The 20,766-nt window shown below is 38.8% G+C and overlaps 2 protein-coding genes across 7 annotated transcripts in view; one reads left to right on the forward strand and one right to left on the reverse strand.

The window, feature by feature from the left end:
- LOC102970914 (24-hydroxycholesterol 7-alpha-hydroxylase) overlaps positions 1 to 10,278 on the reverse strand; it is a 93,627-nt gene extending 83,349 nt beyond the window's left edge. Inside the window, exons 1-2 of one of the 2 annotated variants that reach the window (XM_042986501.1) lie at positions 10,251 to 10,278; positions 9,869 to 9,979 (exon numbers count right to left, since the gene is read on the reverse strand). Coding sequence is in view for 1 of the 2 variants with exons in the window: in XM_007085109.3 (XP_007085171.1) it covers positions 9,869 to 10,045 (177 nt within the window). In the remaining variant the exon portion in view is untranslated. The other variant, XM_007085109.3, reaches the window with a different exon arrangement.
- A 229-nt stretch (positions 10,279 to 10,507) lies between these two features.
- The window catches only part of SLC25A27 (solute carrier family 25 member 27), a 30,960-nt gene continuing 20,701 nt past the window's right edge, over positions 10,508 to 20,766 (forward strand). For all 5 annotated transcript variants that reach the window (XM_042986504.1, XM_042986503.1, XM_042986505.1 and 2 more), the window contains exons 1-4: positions 10,508 to 10,794; positions 13,322 to 13,513; positions 15,662 to 15,746; positions 19,341 to 19,463. In XM_042986504.1, the coding sequence (XP_042842438.1) occupies positions 10,689 to 10,794; positions 13,322 to 13,513; positions 15,662 to 15,746; positions 19,341 to 19,463 (506 nt within the window). In that variant the 5' untranslated portion in view covers positions 10,508 to 10,688. The remainder of the gene's footprint in view (positions 10,795 to 13,321; positions 13,514 to 15,661; positions 15,747 to 19,340; positions 19,464 to 20,766) is intronic.

Here is a 20,766-nt window from a genome sequence, read left to right on the forward strand (position 1 = left end):
CACACCTTACAGGAAATTTGGTAGGATTTGCATTAAACCTGTATATCAATCTGGGAAGAATTGGCATCTTTACTATGTCGACTTCTGCAATATGTGAACACAGTATGTCTCTTCATTAACATCTTTGATTTCTCTCATCAATGTTTTGTAGTTTCCAGAATAAAGTCCTATACACATTTCATAATTTTTACACCTATTTCTCTTTTTGAGCAACGGCACTGAATTTTTAACTACCATTTGTACATGTTCATTGTTACTATGTAGCGATACAACTAATTTTTGTGTGTTGACTTTGTATCCTGTGACCTTGCTGGATTTACCGGTTAATTCCAGATTCTTTAAGTAAACAGCCACAGCATGTGCAGAGACAGTTTTATTCGTTCCTTTCCCTCTGACTCTTATTTATTTTTCTTGCTTTATTGCACTCATGGAACTTCCAGTACCATGTGGAATAATAGTGGTGGCAGTAGACATCCTTGCTTTTTTTCCAATCAGAGATGAAGCATTTATTCTTTCACCATTAAGATTGCTGTTAGCTGTAAATTTTTTGTAGATATTCTTTATCGAGTTGAAGAAGGCTCCTCCTATTACTACTTTTCTGAGAGTTTTTAAAAATCATGAACGGGTGTGGGATTTTGTCAAATGCTTTTTCTGTACAAATTAATGTTAATGTGTTGTTTTTTTTTTTTTTCTCCTCTTACCTATTAATATGGGAGCTTGGACTAACTGATTTTCAAATATTGTACCAGTCTTAAACCCCTGGAATAGACCTCACTTGGTCATAGGTCATATAATTCACTTATACATTGCTGGATTTTATTTGCTGATATTTTAAGGATTTTGCATCTTTATTCATAAGGAATAGTGATCTGTAGCTTTCTTCTTTTGTGCTGTCTTTATCTGGTTTGGTATCAGGGTAATCCTAGCTTCATAAAATACACTGGGACATGATCCCTTCTTTTCTACTTTCTGGAGATTGTAGAAAATTGATGTCAACTCTTCCTTAAACATTTGGCATAATTTCCAGTAGAACAATCTGGGTCTTAAGATTTCCTTTTTTGGGAGTTTTGAAATTATGAACTCAATTTCCTAAATAGTATAGGGCTATTTAAATTATCTAATTTATACTGAATAGTTGTGGTAGTTTGCATTTTGGGGGGGAACTTGGTTCATTTCATCTAAGTTGCCAAAATTTCTATGTGTAGGGTTGCTTATGGTGTTCCCTTTTCATCCATTTGATGTCTACAGTGATATGCCCCATTCTATTCCTGACATTAATAATTTGTGTCTTCTTTTTCTTGCATAAGGTCTTTCAAAGTAATTGATCTTGTCAGGGATTGGCTCTTTCTTTCACTGATTTTCTCTATTTTTTTCCTGATTTCAATTTCATTGATTTCTGTTCTTTAATATTTCCTTCCTTTTGCTTGCTTGGGGTTTATTTTGCTCTTTCGTGGGGAAGGGGTTGAAAGACAAGCTTTATTCATTTCACACTTATGTGCTTTTATAATGAAAATATTTAGTGATAATAATTTCCCTCTGAGCACTTCTTTAGCTGTGCCCCCAACTTCTGATAGGTTGCATTTTTATTTTCTTTCGATTCAGCATGATTTCTTATTTCGCTCAAGAATTTCCCTTCAACTCATAGGTTATTTACAAATATGCTGTTTGTTTCCAAGTGTTCAGAGTTTCCTGTCATCTTTCTGTTATTGATTTCTAGTTTCATTCCACTGTAGTCAGAGAATACATTGTATAATTTGAATCATTTTAAATTTTGTGCGGTTTTGTGGACCTGAATATAGTCTATCTTGTCCTATGTCTCATGGGCACTTGAAACGAATACATAACCTGCTTTGTTAGGTAGAATGCTCTACACATATTCATTAGATCTGTTGGGTTGGTGGTCTTTTATAGTCTAGCTGATTTTCTGCCTAGCTGTTCTACCCATTGTTAAGAGAGCATTGTCGAAATGTCTAATTATACCTGGATTTGTCTGTTTCTTCTTTCAGGTCTGGTTTTTGGTTCACATAATTTACAGCTCTGTTGTTTGGTGCGTACAAATTTAGAATTGCTAATTCCTTCTGACCATTTTATAATGGTCATAAATTATCTCATAATGTCTCCCTCTGTCTCTGGTAATTTTACTTGCTCGGAAGGTACTTTTTCTGCTATTAACATAGCCACTCCTACTTTCTTTTGACTGATGCTTACATAATATATCTTTTTCCATAGTTTTTTGTTTTTCACCTGCCTATTTCATTATACTTGAAGTGAGTTTCTAGTATATATCATAGAGGTGGATCACTTTTAAATCCATTTTGCAAATGTATATCTTTCAATAATTGTATTTGTACCATTTATAACTTAAATTATTGATATATTACGGTTTAAGTCTCTGCTATTTTATTTTTATTTTTCTGTTTATTCTCCCTGGGTTTTGCTTTTCTGTTTTATCTCCTTTCCTGGGTGTTATTTTAACATTGTTTAGAATTCCATTTTAACTTATTTATACTATTTTTAAGGGGACCTTTTGTGTAGAGTTTTTTAGTGATTACTCTAGGTATTACATTAGATATATATAACTTATAGTCAGTTAGTATAGCCACTTTTTAAAGTTTTTTATTTTAATTTCAGTATAGCTAACATACAGTGTTATATTAGTTTCAGGTGTGCAATATAGTGATTCAACAATTCTATACATCACTCAATGCTCATCATGATAACTGTACTCTTTAATCCCCATCACCAATCTCACCCATCCCTCTACCGCCTCCCCTCTGGTAACCATCAGTTTGTTCTCTCTAGTTAAGAGTCTATTTCTTGGTTTGTCGCTCTTCTTCTTTTGTTTGTTTGTTCCTTAAATTCCACATTTAAGTGAAATCACATGGTATTTGTCTTTGTCTGCCTGACTTATTTTGCTTAGCATTTTACTGTTTAGTTCCATCCATGTTGTTGCAAATGACAAGACTTCATTCTTTTTTATGGCTGAATAATATCCCACTGTATATATATGTGTGCGTGCGTGTGTGTGTGTGTGTGTGTGTATCATTTCATCTTTATCCATTCATCTGTTAATGGACACTTGGGCTCCCATATCTTGGCTATTGTAAATAAATACTGCAATAAATACTGGGGTGCATGTATCCGTTTGAGTTAGTGTTTTTGTATGTGGAGGGTAAATACCCAGTAGTGCAATTACTGGATTATAGGGTAGCTCTATTTTTAACTTTTTGAGGAACCTTCATACTGTCTTCCACAGTGGCTGCATAGTGTAGCCATTTTATCAACTCAAGCAAATCTCTCTTTGTGTCCCTTTACCCTCTCCCATTTGTAATGTAATTTTCTTAGGTAGTTCCCTTACATACAACTAGGACAATATCAAATAGTGTTATAATTGTTGCTTCAGGCACCGATAATAATTTAGAAATCTCAAGAAGAGAAGTCTGTTGTACTTACACATCTTTTGTTTCCTGTGTCCTTTCTTCCTTCTTGATGTCCAAGATTCCTTCTTTCATTGGTCCTTTTCTGTTTAAAGAAATACTTCTACTCATTTGTTTAGGCTAGTCTTCCAGCAGCAGATTCTCTTAATTTTCCTTTAACTGAGAATGCCTTGATTCCTCCTTAATTCCTATAGAATATTTGTCCTGGAGATAGGACTCTAGGCAGACAGTTCTTTTCTTTGAGCCCTTGAAAAATGGTATGCTAGTCCTCCTGGCCTACATGGTTTCTGATGAAGAATCTATCATTCCAGTTTCTTTTCCTACCATAATAAGGTTCCATTTGTCTTTTGCTGCTTTTAAAAATTATCTCTGTCTTTAGTTTTCAGAAGTTTGACTTTCATTCGCTTTGCTATGGATTTCCTTGGGTTTATCCTGTTTGGGATTAGCTTGGCTTTTCAAATCTGTAGGTTTATGTCTGTTACCACACTTGGGAAGTTTTCAGTGCTACTTTCTACAAATACTTTTTCAGCTCCACCCTCTTTCTCCTTTCTAGGACTCTGGTGACATAAATATTAGGTCTTTTACAGTCCCTGAAGTTCTGCTCATTTGCTTTCAATCTTTCTTCTCTTTGTTTTTCATATCGGGTAACTTTTATTGACCTATGTTGAAGTTCACTGATTCTTTTCACTCTTCTCCATTGTGCCATTGCACTCATCCACTAAGTTATTTTTTTCTTTTTTAGTTATTGTATTTTTCGGTTCTAAAATTTCCATGTTTCCTCTTTATATGTACTATTTCTTTGCAGAGACTCTCTGTTTTTTCCTAAGACTTTGTTTTTTTTTTTTCATTTGTTTCCAGCATGCTTATAATTGCTTGTTGAAGCATTTTTATTATAGCTGTCTTAAAATCCTTGTCAGATAATTCTAATATCTGTGTCATCTGTTGATTGTCTCTTCTTATTCAAGTTGAAATCCTCCTGGTTCTTGGTATGAGGAGTGATTTTCTACTAAAATCTGAACATTTTGGATATAATGTTATGACACTGCATTTTATTTAATGGTTACATTTTTCCAGGCTTCCTTTGGCATTATTCTGATATGGGAAAGAGGATGCCACCTCATTGTTGCCAGGTAGGGGGATGGAAATTCAGGTTCATCACTCAGCATGGGGAGAGAAGAACTCCTTATTACTGCTGAGTAGGGGTGAATGCTAAGTCTCCCTTCTAGGTTCTTCTTATATCACTCTGGCTGGGAGAAGAAGGGGTTCTTCATTACTGCTCTCACATGACACCACTGGCCTGGAGGTGAGGTATTTGAAGAGCAGCCTCTTTATTACTGAATGGTGGTGAAAATCCTGGCTCACCCTCTAAGGTTCATGGGTCACCACCTCAGTGAGTAGCAGAGGGACTGTTTATTATTCCTCAGTGGTGGTACAGTCCATACTCTAGGTGTGGTCTCCATTAACACTGTTGTGGGGATGGCCTCATTATTGCTGAGCAGTATGGAAAGTCAAGATCCCCCTCTAGGTCTCTTTTGCCACTACCATTGCTAGGAGGGGACGAGTTTTACTTCATTTCACCCTGGCTAGGAGTCAGGGGTAGCCTTTCCACTTGGCACTTGCTGACTGTGGTGACACCATGTTTTTTTTTTTCTTCCCTGTGGTGTTTGCCTGGAGCAGTTACAGCCTAAATTTTTTCTATCTTGCTAGGCTGCTCTTTTTTGGACCTTTACCTAGAGAGAGTCAGCTTTTCTTGGGGCTTACTTTTTTGCCTGTGCCCACTGGCATCTCTAGGTTGCTGGCGTTTCTAGAGCCCAATCCAGATATATGAAGCAGAAAAAAAAATCAAGGAAATTCACTACCATATTGTTCATCAGATCCGGTTCATAGGTCGCTAGCCTATCAGCCCTCCTCTCTCCACCTTGCAAAATCATCTCACGTTTGTTTTATATATAATGTTTAATTCATATTTAGCTGTACTTAGTGGGAGGAATAGGGGAAAGTACAACTACCCCATCTTTTCAGAAGCAAACATCCCTAATTCGTTTTGTTTTATTTTTTCACTCACAGAATATCTCTGAAAGTGATAAAAGAGAATGGAAACATTCTTGTTGGAAGAGAAAGTAGGCAGTTAGAGGACAGAGATGAGACGAAGACCTTTCGTTGTATATATGTTCATGCCTTTAGAATATGGACCTATTTGAAAAAAAAACACATTTCTTTAAAGAAGCACACAGCCTTTCAATTCTGGTGGTGATGTCACAGCGACGTGTTTCTTAATTGTTCTACTTCTTTCTTGGAAACCACACAGAGCCACAAGGAGAAAAACATATGTGCACAAGCAACATTATTGAGCTAGACAACAAGAAGAAAATCTACTAACTACAAAAAGCATGACCCACGGCACTTGAAACCAGTAGAACTCTTCGCTCTGCTCTTAGAAGCTATCACAGCACCGTGAGAAAGACAAGGAGCATGTGCAAGGGGTTCGACAATGGAAAAGCCCAGAAACACCCACTCTGAGATAGGAGAAAGAAGTCTACAGAGTTGGAACCACTATGAGATGGGCTAGGATAAACAGCCCACGGATACTGAGGGACGTAGCAAAAGATAACACAGAGAGTGGGCTCCCAAAAGCACTTTCTTGTAAAAGCGAAGAGTACACCTGAGAAGACAAGGGTCACCTCTTTTCCTAGCAGCCACTATTGAAGAAAGGCAGTGAGAGCTCAAGCGTGAAAGACTGCATCCTAAAAAGCAGAGGAGCCATGGGTGCACAGAGGCACTATATTTTCACTGTAGCAAGGGAGGATAGGATAAAAGAGCTCTGTCAAGAAACCTGGAAAGCAACTGCCCCCAGCCAAAACCTCCTGCTGACAGCTGGTCCAAGACAACTTAACACCTTAAAATACAGTTAAATGGAGGCACTTAGGCATCCGATTTCGGCTCAGGTCATGATCTCACAGTTCTTGGGTTCGAGCCCCGCATCAGGCTCTGTGCTGACAGCTCGGAGCCTGGAGCCTGCTTCAGATTCTGTCTCCTTCTCTCTCTCTCTCTGCCCCTCCCCTGCTCATGTTCTGTCTCTCTCTGTCTCTCAGAAATAAATGAATGGTAAAAAAAATAAAAATAAAAATATGGTTAAACAAAAAAGGAAAACGTCACCACTGTAAGAAAAATTCTTTAAAAAAGGGCAAAAAAGGACATCAGAACTTCCTTACAGATGAAGTAACTCACCAAAAACATTCTGCCATAGGGCACCTAAAACCTGTAATGCAAAATTATTTTTGGAATAAAAAAAAATTAATCTAATAATTTTGCCAACTGCGAAAGAAATAAGCAAAGAAGAAACATAAGAAGCCATGGAAGAAACAGCCAGACAATAGAGAAAAATTAGGAGATAAAGGAACTGAGGAAAGAAACAAACAATAAAGACATTTCTCCATAAAAGATAATAATTACAAGAAGCACAAAGGAGACTATAGGAAATAGTCTAAAGACAATACAATATAGAAATGCAAAAAATATTAAATAGAATTATGTGAAAAGAACTTTAGGGGAAATGATAGCTATAGAAGACAGGCAAAAGAGGTTGAACCTGTGCATCACGGGACGTCTTTTGCAACTCCAAATTCATTTATCCAACTACTTAACTCAGCATTTCCACTTAGATGTCAACATTCCAAACTCCTATGTATCTAAAGCTGCACGTCTGATAACGTCTTCCCTTCCAGTAAGTTCTTGCAATCATGGCGATCTCACTGGACTCCCATTCCCTAGCTACTCAGACCAAACTTCTTGGAGCCATCTTGGACCCTTCGCATTCTTCTACACACCACGTGCAATTAACCAGGAAATCCTGCTGCTTCCACCCTCAACATATACCCAGCCGCTTCTCAAGTTTCCACTGCTTTCTCCAAACCACTTGACCTCAAGTTTGAATTACTGCAAAGAACCTTCAAATTATCCTGCTTTTATTCTTACAGTCCTGTTTTTAACAGAGCAGCCAAAGTGAACCTTTAAGATTTAAATCAAATCCCATCATTCCTCTGCTCAAAACACTCTCAAAAGATTTCCTACTTCACTCTAAATTATAAATGCTTTTATACTTTGAATCTGATCATTCATTCTATGGATACATTTTCACACATCCAAATGGGAAACAAACTACTGTATGTCAATTATTAAGTCACTGTTGAAGGAAATTATAATTTAGGGAATACTCTGCAGCTTTTAAAACAAATGAAAAGGCTTCTGTTTTGGTGTAGGATGAGGTAGAACCAGGTGAGATAAGGATTTCACTGGCAGTTAGGAAAAGATGAACAGGTAATAAATCACTATTTAATTCCCTGGTGGCATCTGTGAATTCTTGGTATGGATTAAAGGTCAGGACTGAAATAGGCACCTTTGAAAAATCTACTGCTAACATCACACTCAAATGTGAGATACTGAACGTGTTTCCGCTAACATTAGGAAAAAGACAAGCTTGTCTAGTCTCACCACTTCTAGTCAACAGCATGTTATAAGTCCTACTGATGGTAATAATATAGGAGAAAGAAACAAAAAGCATAAAGATCAGAAAAAAAGGAAGTACATTTATCTTTTTATAAGACATATCGTTTATGTATAAAAATCCTAAGGAATATCCAAATTAGCTAGTAGAACTAATAGGGTGAATTTAGCAAAGTCACAGGGAATAAAGTTAATATAAAGAGAACAGATTGTATTTTTTATGTTTCAACGGGATACAACTGGAAAACAAAAATTAAGGCAATTTTATCCACGAGTGCCTCCAAATATAAAATACTTAAAATAACTAACAATCGCATCACAAAAAACTACAGAATATTTCTGAAAGAAATTATATAGCTAAAAAATGGAGAGATAGACAGTATTCACAGCTTTGGAGACTTAATATTATTATGAAGTCAATTCTCCCTAATTTCCTAATAGATTTAACAAACTTCCAATCATAATTCCAGCAGTCTTTATGATACATATTGACAAGCCAATTCTAAAACTTATAATAACATGCAAAGAATCTTGAATGCCAAGTCAATTACAGAGAAATATGGACGGCTATCACTGCCTGGTTTAAACACTTACTATAAAACTACAGTATTTAAGACAGTGTACTAGTAACAAAGGAGTGGGCATATATATAAATCAATGGACTAGGATATAAAGGTTAGAAATAGATCTACATGTATATGGTCAACTAATTTTTGAGAAGCGGCAAAGGCAACCAGTGAGGAAAGGAGAGTGGAACAATTAGAACAACAAGACCATCCAGATTGGGGAAAAAAATTAACTTCACCCCTGACTCTTACCACACACAAACACACGCCAAGAAAGTAATCACTCAAAATGGATCATAGACCTAAATGTAAAATACAAAATCACACACCTTTTAGAAGAAAACAATAATCTTTTTGACCTTGCTTGACCTTCTGAGACAAGCCAGTGAAAACGTTCCTTAAAATTTATTAAAATCATATGCCTAAGAAAGGCTACCAGAGACAAAGAAACATTCTTTTAAGATATCATTTTTTCCTATATCTGGCTCTCAATAATTATGGTATCTAGAGTGGGCTAGAATATGAGGAGGTAGGCAATCCCGAACACTCAAAGGAAAAGGTGTATATTGTTACTTTTTTTTTTTTTGCAAGGGTAACACAATAATATAAACAATTTAAATATTTATGTCACTGGACTAGGCACTTCCACTTTTAGGAATTTATTCTGAGGAAACAACTGGATAAGTGCCAACATCACAACCACACGACACACATACAGCAATGCACACTGAAGCACTGGTAGCAATAAAGGGAAAAAGTTGGCAGTAACTTATATCCTGTTTTTGAAAGATACACTGTATTTAAAAGCTATTTTAAGGACAAAAACGTCTCTACAACAACATTACTAATCTTAGTATGCAGTGAAAATGGATCTCATCATCATCAAATAAGAACACCAGCTGAAAATACAGCGCAGGCTAAATTTGAAAAGACCGTTTGTAAGCAATTTTTACAGCAGCCTGGTGTTCATCTCAGTTCGGACACGCATTTACTACACGTTTTCATAAATTTAATTTAACTGTATTTCACTTCTGTGTTTCTGAATTATTGCAAGTTGTTAGCTAATGTGTATACACTTAGAACTTTTAAACTACGGTGAAGTAACTAGCATTTATAAGTTATGTATCTACTTCCAAAAGGGCAGCTACGAGCTGATAAAAATCTGTTCATAATCGATAAAAATCTATTTCTTTCGAAAAATCTTGCATAAGGTACAGCTGTCAATATTTGAGTAATGATCGTCTTTATCTGTGGATCTAGGTATGTTCTCCGTATTCTAGTATTGCATTTGAGAACCCGGGAAAGAAAATAAAAAAGAAAACATTACCTCCTCCGCAAACCCCACCTGCTAAGGCCACATACCTTGATTCTTGCTTTCTCTATAAATTCTAGAGGGGCTTTCCCAAACTCAAATCCAGCTCCAATCCAAGGAATCCAGCCCCTTATGCACGGGGGTCCACGCAAATTCTTCCGCTGAAAGAATAATAAAAGAGCAAGGAAACCCAGGATTATAATCACTGTTGGGGAAATTAGTTCCATGTTTTTGTCTAGCGCCTTCCACAATCAGAGAAGGTAAAAATCCTGCCGCCGTGGCACTTGCTCATTCCCTCTTGGGAGGGTGCACCTACTGGACCTGCCAACTTGTCTGCTACAACTTCCGCAGTTTGTCTGCCTTCTAAACTGTAGCCTCTTTTCCCCGCCCCAATTTTTAGATGACTTTTGCAGCATCGCTCCCTCCTCCCACCTCCACTTGTCTTTCCTGCCCTGGCCACCCCGGACCAAACGCTGGGGCTGAACCGAACGGGCGCGGGTGAGGCGGGGTGGAGGGCGGGGCGAACTTGCGCCGTTGCCATGGAGACTGGGGCCGGCGGCGCGGAGGGAGCTTCGCTCCCGGCCAATTGGAGAATGGCGCCCAAGAGGCGCGCAGCCCGGCGGACTACATTTCCCAGAAGCCTCGTGGGCTTCGCGTTGTTGTTCTGCTCTCAGTCCGGTGGACCGCTGCAGCCGGGGCTGCTAGGAAGGCTGCAGGTTCGCGGGGCCGCCTGACTGAGCCGAGCGAGGGAAATGGTCCCCGGCCCGCCACTCGCCGCTTGAGGACGGGCCGCCCTGGCAGAGGGGCAGGCCAGCCGTAGCGCGGGGCGCCGGCCAGAAGGGGTGCACTGTCGTCCTGTCTTGCTGCTGAATGTCGGTTCCAGAGGATGAGGAGAGGCTTTTGCCGCTCGCCCAGAGATGGCCCCGGGCGAGCAAGTTCCTTCTGTCGGGCTGCGCGGCTACCGTGGCCGAGCTAGGTACCCGGCCGCCCCCGCCTGGGCCTCCCCCGCGAGTCGTCGAGGTGCCGCGCTGGGGGTGGGGGTGAGGGGCACGGGGGTGTTCGGCCGGCTGTGTTGCGTCCTCTTCTTGCACACCTGCCTGGCAGATGTGGCAGGGCGGGGGCAAGGCCGGCCTTGCGAGGAGGACTGGAGGTCACCAAGGTCTTTTCCTTCCAATTGCGTCTCCCTCAGAGGTGTGCCATTGTGCCTGAGTGTCTACTCTTGGAAGCTTCATGAGCGGTCATTCCTCTGTAGGAATCCTTTTCCCTTCCGCGAGGATGACCTTCTAATAAAAACACAATCCACTTTTCATCCTTACTGAGATCATCTGATTCATATTCTTACATAGCCTCACTAGATCATTGTCTTTTTGGGTCCAAGTTGTGGAACCAACTTGTGGGACTTACGTTATTAACCTGTCACTTACGGATCGTCTACTCAACATCCGTCAGTTGTCCTCCTTGAGCTTAGCTCATCTATACTGTGGTTACCTTGCAGGATTCTGAGAAGTCAAATGCTAAGTCCAAAGCGGGGCACTTATTAATTGCAACATTGTCATAATAGCTACAGTACTAGACTGTGGTGATAGAGCTTAAAAGACTCAACCCTGACCTTACAGGCGGGTGGGGACACATGCAGAGACAGACAGTTCCATTGTGCTAATTATTAGTAATGAAGATATCAAGTACCATAAGAGCGTAGAAGATGGACAGTTACATATGCATAAGCAAGTCAGAGAAAACTCGAGACCACCTGGAGAGAATTCGGATGCCCTTGCATGAGCAGGTGGCGTTCTTTCCAAGGATTTTGTAAGCGGAGTGCCTATGTGTTCCCTCTGAAGCCTTCTGTGTGCATTTTAAGAATACCCTTTCATTTTCTTGCCTGTTGCGGGGGGGGGGGGGGCGGCGGGGAGCAACGGCTTTGATGTGTTACCGTTAGGCAATGGTAGTTTGTCCTCTTGTGAAATGAGTGTATTATTTTGTATTTCTGCAGAGCCAGAACGGTCTGTTGTTTTGCCCTTTATGCTCCTCCACTCTTGCCCTTTGGACCCTCTATGTTTTCTTCATTCTTTTCTAAAGCTGATGGGAAATTTTTGTTATTCATTGCTTTTATTGAGATACACTTCATCGGCTTTTTAAAACATGCAAAATCAGATTGCTGAATTAGGTATTTGCACTTCGTTTGTTTGCTGGTTTGTTTTTTAACTTGCTAGTTTCCCCCTGTGACCAATGGCTTTGGCACAGAACCCTTCCTTTTGTTAAAAATTTGTGGAGAATGGTGTGGGGGCTGGGCATGAGAGGTGGGGAAATCAGAGTATGAGATGGTTTGAGTACAAAACAATTTAGGATCGGAACCTGAAGCGTTATTTAAGTAACCAGCAAGTAAACGAAAATTATTTTGAGAGGCACATGGTATAGACGTGCCTATATCATAAGACTTTTCGGGGCTCATCTGTTAAGAAAGCATGGCTTAAATTCTCTTCATGCAAACGACTTCTGTTTTAGGGGAACTATCAGCAAGATATTTTTTCCAAAGACCAGTGGTAAGATTTAATATTCCCTTCCCCCCTACTGTCTTCTCTTAGAAAAAGCGTAACTATGGTTTTGTGTCAGGCTGTGGTCATTGAAAAGACTCATGTAATGTCAATAATGTGTATGAACTTCTCTGAATCTGGTTATTTAAGTTATTCAAGACATTATGCCTATAAAGTTATGAGCTTGATCTTCCTAATGTGGGCCAGTTAGCTTCATCGTTTCGAGGTAAAATGTCTAGCTTGAATTCAGAATATAATTATTAGAAAAATTGTTTTCAAGTACAGTGGGTACTTGTGAGGAGGCCATACATAAAACTTAGTGCTGGAAAAACGATTCAGTATGTGCCTTAATCGAAAGTATATTGAGCATGCTGCCCTTGTATAAAAAGACAACATTATAAACTCTGTATTACATCTTCCATATCTCAAACTTGGGGTCAGTGAGCATCACCCATGAAATTATAGAATTCAGCTTCACCTGCATTTATTAGGAACCTGTCATAAGTAGTATAGTATTCTAAAAGTCACATTGTGTCCCAATCATGGTTGCAGTCAAGGGGGCATCACAGAATATGAATCTCTGAAGTTATTCCTATGGGAATGCAAAAATTAAGGACTGAAGTATATTTTAGGCTGAAATTTCTGAGTAAAAAAAGCCCAAATCTTGTCACTTACCCCCCCACCCCCAGTGATCTGGGGGGTAATCTGGGACAATGATTCTTAAATTTGGGAGTGCATAAGAATCAGCTGATTTCTAAACCCCCCTCAACCTACTGAGAATCCATAAGCATGGGGCTGGGAAATAAATACTTTTTCACAATTTCCCCAGCTGATTCTGATGTACTCTAAAATTTGAGAACCGCCCATCTTGTAGTGACTAAAATATTAGACCTATGACTTTAGAATTTTAGAATTTTTGTTGGTTTCTCTGAATGTTGCGGGTTTCCCCCTCATTTTGTTTTTCTTTGTTAGCAACCTTTCCCCTCGATCTCACAAAAACTCGACTCCAAATGCAAGGAGAAGCGGCTCTTGCTCGGTTGGGAGACGGTGCAAGAGAGTCGGCTCCCTATAGGGGCATGGTGCGCACAGCCCTAGGGATTGTTCAAGAAGAAGGCTTCCTAAAGCTTTGGCAAGGAGTGACACCTGCCATTTACAGACACGTAGGTATTTATCTTGATTCCATCTGGTAAGTTTGTTATGAGTGCTGTGTTTGTGTCCTCTGCTTTTGTGTTTAGCCGTGTCCAAAAACCAGTAGCTTTTTTCCTATTAATGTGATAAATGAATATATATTCTCTTAAGAAAATTGACTACCAATTTAAGGCAGTTAAGGAACGATCACCTTAAATTTTTAGAAATGCACATACAAGTGTTTAGGGATGAACTGTCATGATGTCTGTAATGGACTTTAATTAAGAAAAAAATGAGTCATAAATATGGAGAACAAACTGAGGGTTACGGGAGGGGTTGTGGGGGGGGATGGGCTAAATGGGTAAGGGGCACTAAGGAATCTACTCCTGAAATCATTGTTGCACTATATGCTAATGAATTTGGATATAAATTTTAAAAAATAAAAAATAAAATTTAAAAAAAGAAAGAAAAAAATGAGTCAAATATGGCAAAAATGTTAGCAATTGATCAATCTCAAGGATATAGAGGGAGTTATTTTCTCTACTTCTTCTACATTTTTGAGATTTTTTTAATGTTTATTTATTTTTGAGAGAGAGAGAGACAGCATGAAGGGGAGAGGGGCAGAGAGAGGGAGACACAGAATCTGAAGCAGGCTTCAGGCTCTGAGCTGTCAGCACAGAGCCCATGGTGGGGCTCGAACCGCGAGACCATGACCTGAGCCGAAGTCAGACACTTAACTGACCGAGCTACCCAGGCGCCCCACATTTGAAGATTTTTAAGAAAAAAAAATGAATAATCGATACATTTCTCTACTTTGGAAACTTTAAAGCACAAAATTTAAATTTTTCATGTTCTTTGCAAATTAAAACTTATTTGACTTAAATGCTGAATCTTGCTAGTCTCTGTCCCGTATGTTAAGACTAGGTAACTCTGAAAGAAAACAAGGATGACTAATCCTATTCTGGCAATGGAGTAATTGCAGTGCAGCTGATTTTTGCCTCAGTTTCCAAGGCTACCTAACTACCTGTGTGGGCCTTCAGTCATTCTTCAAGGAAAATAGTTGTAACTATGTCATAGCCAGTGAAGATGCTTTTCTGCCCTGCTTCTAAAGTGGCACTCACAAACATAATAGTTGTTGGGTTTTCAGCTTGTGCACGGGAGAACGTAAAACTTGGTTTCAAAAGGAGGTAGGACAGACATGGCATTTTACTCCTCTACATTCATAATATTTCCTCAAATATGTAGGGACCTTTGACCAGAAAAGTGTCCAGACTTAATATTCACCAGCTTATTATTTTTAAAGTTTCAGTTCTTCAGATGAGTAAGTTAAGAGTGTATTCATCAAGAGCTATCCAGAAGTATGTACAGAGACTGTTGGTGTTTTGGTGCTTCGTATATTTTTGCATACATTAAAACCCTTGATCAGACTTCCTGAAATATCACGAAAAGTGCTCTCTGTGAATACCATGTACTGATTTTAATGATTTTTATTTTCCATTCTTTTTTTTTTAATTTTCTCCTTTGCTTCCCATGATTGTTCTGATTTCTTTTCATTTGTATTTTGTTGATCATCATATATGGCTTTCCAGTTACGATTCATGTCATATGTTTGATACTTGACTGAAAAATTAATATAATAAGTTATCTGGTGAAGTTATGCATGTTTGTTCAAGGAAAATCCCTGCTGTGTACCAAGCTCTGTCCTTGAGAGGGCACACAGAGTAATGAAAACACACAAAGCCTGCCCTGAAAAGCTCACGGTCTGATGGAAAGATAAGCAACAAAGCCAAGTTAATCTCCAATTAATGTGATAAAAGTCCTATTAGATGTATGCCTGGGTGGTTCTGGGAGAACAGAGGAGAAGCATGGCAGGTGCAACGGCAGTCTAGAACAGAGCACTTTTTAGACAACATGTTCTTTGAATTGAATCTTGGAGGACTGGGAGGAGTTAGCAAAGCAGAGAAGGGAGAATCCATTCAAGAAAGATCAGCCAGTCTGTGAGAAGGCCTGAGGCTTGATGCATGCCACATTTAGAGAAACATCAAGAAAAACCCACGTGTTTGAAGCATAGGGCGCATGAGGGAAAGACACAGCTAAAGAGATCCACTAGCTCAGGTCAAAATGTCCTCTTGTCTTATTAAACATGTAGCCGAATTCACGTTTTAAATGATCTGTTTTACACAGTGTACTCTGGAGGGCGCATGGTCACTTATGAACATCTCCGTGAAGTTGTGTTTGGCAAAAGTGAAGATAAGCATTATCCTCTTTGGTAAGTTTTGTTTTGAAAATAGTCTGTGCTCTTGCCCCCGAGGCTTTCATGTTTACCCATCAGATACATATAAAATTGTACATTTATGCCACAACTGCCTTGTCATAGGCTTAAAATAAAGAATAATTACAATGTAAATTCAAGTAATTGAGCGTTTACTGCATACAGCATAAAACAAACATGTACATATGTATATTAAGGTTTTATATATATTATTTAATATTTTAATGTTAAAAGAACTCTTACAGAGCACCTCCTTTATGCCTCTTTCTACTGAGAAAAGAGCTTTCGAGTCAGACAGAGAGAGGCTCAAAAATTCCTGCTCTACTAGTATATATGTAAGCTGATTAAATTACTTGATCATTTTTATCTTCAGTTTTCTTAGCTGTAGAAGTAATACCTACCATCAGGCTCTTGTGTTTGTACGATTAGATGAGATAATGTATGTAAGTGCATATCACTTACAGTGTTTATAACAGGAACAGAAACATAGGTTATTATAAATAGATTAAATATAAATAAATTAAAAACATATAAAAACACAAAAATAGGGAAAAGATATCAACAGGCAAAATTCACAAAGGGAAAACTATGTGTTTGTTAAACATGTAAAGTGTTCAACCTCACCAGTAATCAAAGAAATTAATTAAAATTATCTTTTAGCCATTACATTAAGCTATTAATGGGAATATAAGTTATTAGCTTTTTTTTTTGAGAATAAAATTTCTGTTAAAATGTTTAAATGTGTAATCCTTTGACCCAGCAACTCTTCCTTTATGATATAATCACATTCAGAAATACTTGTACCTATGAATAAACACACACACACACAAAGATATCGACTGTAGCAGTGTTGATAATAGTATTTTTTTCTTTTTTTAATTAGATATATTTTTAAATTTTAAATTCAAGTTAGTTAACATACAGTGTAGCGTTGATTGCAGGAGTAGAATTTAGTGACTCATCATTTACATATAGCACCCAGTGCTCATTCCAAGAAGTGCCCTCCTTAATGCCCATCACCCATTTAGTAATTTTTTTTAAAAAGTAAATATCGGGGCACCCGGGTGGCTCAGTTGGTTAGATGACCGACTTTGGCTCAGGTCTTGATCTCGCAGTTTCTGAGTTCAAGCCCCGTGTTAGGCTCTGTGCTGACAGCTCAGAATCTGGATCCTACTTCAGATTCTGTTCTTCCCCTCTCTCTACCCCTCCCCTGCTACGTTCTGTGTCTCTCTGTCTCTCAGTAATAATAAATAAACGTTAAAAAAATCTAAAAAAAAAATAAAATAATAAAAAAAGTAAATATCAATTGGGAAGTGGGTAAATTTTGATATATTTATACAGAAATGCATAATGCAGAGCTTTGAAAGACTGAGGTAAGTTTTATATAACTAACCAATAATGATGTCTGTAATAATATCTTTCCTGGCCTAAAAAAAAAGTCGAAGTCACAACTGTAAGGAAAGGGCAATAAGCAGAATTTCACCTTCCAGGTGAAATCTGTTGGGTCTGTTTTTTAAAAAGTGTAATGTACTAAGTTACACTAATTGCTTTTCCAGAACTAGTGATAGAATAGATTAATAGTCCTTGCATTTTGTAATCCCCCCCCAGCAGAGAAAGATATAGATAAGGGGTTCAAAGGAAATATTTCACTATGAAGTCACCTCTCAGGGTGGATGAGCTTGATGTCCTTTGACCCAGTCTGAACAATTAATTCAGTCAGTAAGTATTTATTGAATGATCATGGCATGCCAGTTCTGTATTTAATACTGAGGCTATCGTAATGAAAAAGATACAGTCCCTGCCATCACTGAGCACACAGTAATAGAGACAGATGCCTAAAGAATTACAATTATGTCACAATTACCAAGGAGGCCATGGTTATGAGATTCTCACAGAGAAAAACAATCATGGTGTACCATGTTCATGATTGTGAGAACCAGGCACTCTGGTAGGCCACTGGTGGCAGTGGAGATTATATAAAGTCTATGGAAGATAATTTGGCAGGGCCTATCAAACGTCCTGTAAATCTGCAAATTTTTTTAAACATTACGCCGTTTAAATAAATTGTGGTGTGTCCATAAAGTGGGATGCTATGAAACAATCTTTTTAAACGAGGCAGCTCTATATGAATTGATAACCTTTGAGATACAGTATTAGGAAAAAATATCTTAAAAGATATTATTAGGGAAAAATCAAAGTGTGAAACAGCCTACAGCCTGGCATTCTACATTTATGCCTTTAAATAGGAGTATTTATGCATACATGTTTGTGTGTGCACTATCAGTTGTAACTTAGTGCTTAAGACTCTGTGGTCCAGGGGCTCCTGGGTGGCTCAGTCGGTTAAGTGTCCTACTTCAGCTCAGGTCATGATCTCACAGTTCATGGATTCAAGCCCCACATCAGGCTCTGTGCTGACAGCTCCGAGCCTGGAGCCGCTTCGGATTCTGTGTCCCCGCCCCCCTCTTGTCCCTTCCCTGCTTGCACTCTGTGTCTGTCTGTCTGTCTGTCTGTCTGTCTCTCTCTCTCAAAAGTAAATAAACATTAAAAAAAAAAAAAAAAAAAGACTGGGTGGTCTGCACTCAGACTTCCTGGCGTTATTTCTTGGCTGTTCCACTCACTTATATATAATATATATGTTCCACTCACTTATATATAATATATAATATAATAACTTATATTCCCATTAATAGCTTAATGTAATGGCTAAAAGATAATTCTAATTAATTTCTTTGATTACTAGTTGTGTGATTTGAGTTATCATTTAACTGCTTTTATGTCTCAGTTTCCTTATCTGTGAAGAGAACGTAACAGTTGTACTAATATCATAGGTTTGACATAAGAATGAAATGATGTTTTTAAACCTGCTTAGAACAGTGCCTGACATAATAAGCATTCAGTGAATGCATTACTGTTACGTCCAGGACACCATAAGAAACTAGCAATTGTGATTACTTCAGAGGAGGGGAACTGGTGATAGGGACCCTTTTTACTCTATACCCATTTGTACCTCTTCTAATATTGTTTTAGAGTAAAAGGAAAGAAAATACCCCCTGTCTCCTAAGAAAAGGTAAAGCATGTTTAAGTGCAGTAGTCTAGACATGATCGCTATTGGCTTTGGGAGGTGAGGAGAAGAAAGTCTAGGGACAGAGAGAGCTTCTTCAAAGAGAGGAAAGTTTTCAAACCCCTTTTACTTTGCAAGTACTAAAATGGTAGTTTAGAAAATTTGACCAGCTTCTGTCTGTTAGACTGATTACATCTATGCTCTTTTTATTTCCCTGTGGTCAGAATTAAGCAATGATTAAATGGTCAGTTCATATATTTATGTCTTTGAAGCAACTGCCCTTCCTTTGAATTTCAGGCTATGGAAGGCCCCTGAAACCAGATTTGAATCTCAACTCCTTCTAGTCCTTTAACCCTCCCTTCAGTAAACAGACAAACCATCTGCCTTCCCCTGTAATTTGTTTGGGTCTATCCTTTTCTGCACTTTGTCTGAAGTCCCCTATGCAGGGGCTGTACCAGCTTGGTACTGTTCACTACAACATTTGTGAAATTGATAGAAACTATTAAAAATGTATCTCCTTTTATAATTAGGAAGTCAGTGATTGGAGGTATGATGGCTGGTGTTGTTGGCCAATTTTTAGCCAACCCAACTGATCTAGTGAAGGTTCAGATGCAAATGGAAGGAAAAAGGAAACTTGAAGGGAAGCCTTTGCGGTAAGTTCTCCAATTAACTGATTGATACCTTTCCTCTCCCCCATCATACTTTGAACACTTACCTAATGATTTATGCATTTTTGCAATCCACTGTTCAGTAGAGACATTAGTTCTGACTTTTTCAGCTTGGAAGATAATATTCATTAAGAGGAGAGTTAACATGGATCATTTCTTTGCATGTTAAGGTGCACGTGTTCTCTACCAGACAAATTCTATGCGTGCGTAGCTCTTAGCTGCTTTTCCCAGCCAAGTCAGCTAGACTTGTTTCCTGCTACAGCTTTTGATATAGCGTCTGATCACTAAAATTTGCCCTAGTGTGAATCCCAATTTTGCCGTTATGGGTTACTGCTGTGGAGGTCACTTAGCACTCCTCGTCTCTGTTTTTTCATCTTTGAAAAGGTTAATATCAGAAGGTTTGCATGACAGATTGCCTGGCTCATCCATGTCTAAAAGCTAGGTTTCATTCCCTTTCTCCCTGAAAGAAGGGAAATAGCAAGACTGACCTTGCAAGTTCTTTCCACTTCCCTAATTCTGTTCTGTCTCTTTTCCCCAAGTTGAAGGAAGGTTTTCATTTTGACTTTGTGATATAAAATTCTCCTATGGCATTACTCTACATTATTGAAGTCTGCCTTTCTTCAAAGGTTTTATGTTAAATAATTTATGAAAACACCACTTGGACTGTTTCCCTGGAAAAAGGGCAAAACCTTAGAGATTGATAGACCTCTGTCAGAAAAGAGGAAAAGCGCAGGATGCCTTGGACTGAGTACAGAGAGGTCTGCTCCTCTGAACACTGCAGGTCTGTGACTGGGCCAGAGGGGAAGGAGGCTTTGGCGGCCCCTTCGAGAGCCCACCACTGACCACTGCTCTCCATTCAGCCCCTCCTCCAGCTGGCTCCGTGAAAAACGAGGTTGGGCTTGGCAGTCCACATCCCCCTTGAGCCCTGCAAACAGAGAGGACACCCACCACAGAGGACAAAAGGGTACCACTCTGACTTAACCGAGCAGTTTACAGAATCCCAGGGCCCATTTGATTGTCTTGTAACAACTCTGAGTTAATTACTAAGTAGCAGGGCACAGCTATGTTGCCATGGTTGGATATATGGAGAGAATTATTGGGATCCAGAAAAATCTGACTTTTTAACTAATCTCCTCAATTTTTCCCCCTTGTCTCCACTGTTGGAAATTTTTGGTTTGATGTAGTAGTAAAACATTTCATGTACAGAACATCAACCTTGGGGTCACACATCCTGGGATTCATATCCAGCCTTTGCCACCTTTTAGCTCCAACCCTAGTCAAGTTCCTT

Source organism: Panthera tigris, chromosome B2 (genome assembly GCF_018350195.1).
Source record: "Panthera tigris isolate Pti1 chromosome B2, P.tigris_Pti1_mat1.1, whole genome shotgun sequence".
NCBI lineage: Eukaryota > Metazoa > Chordata > Mammalia > Carnivora > Felidae > Panthera > Panthera tigris.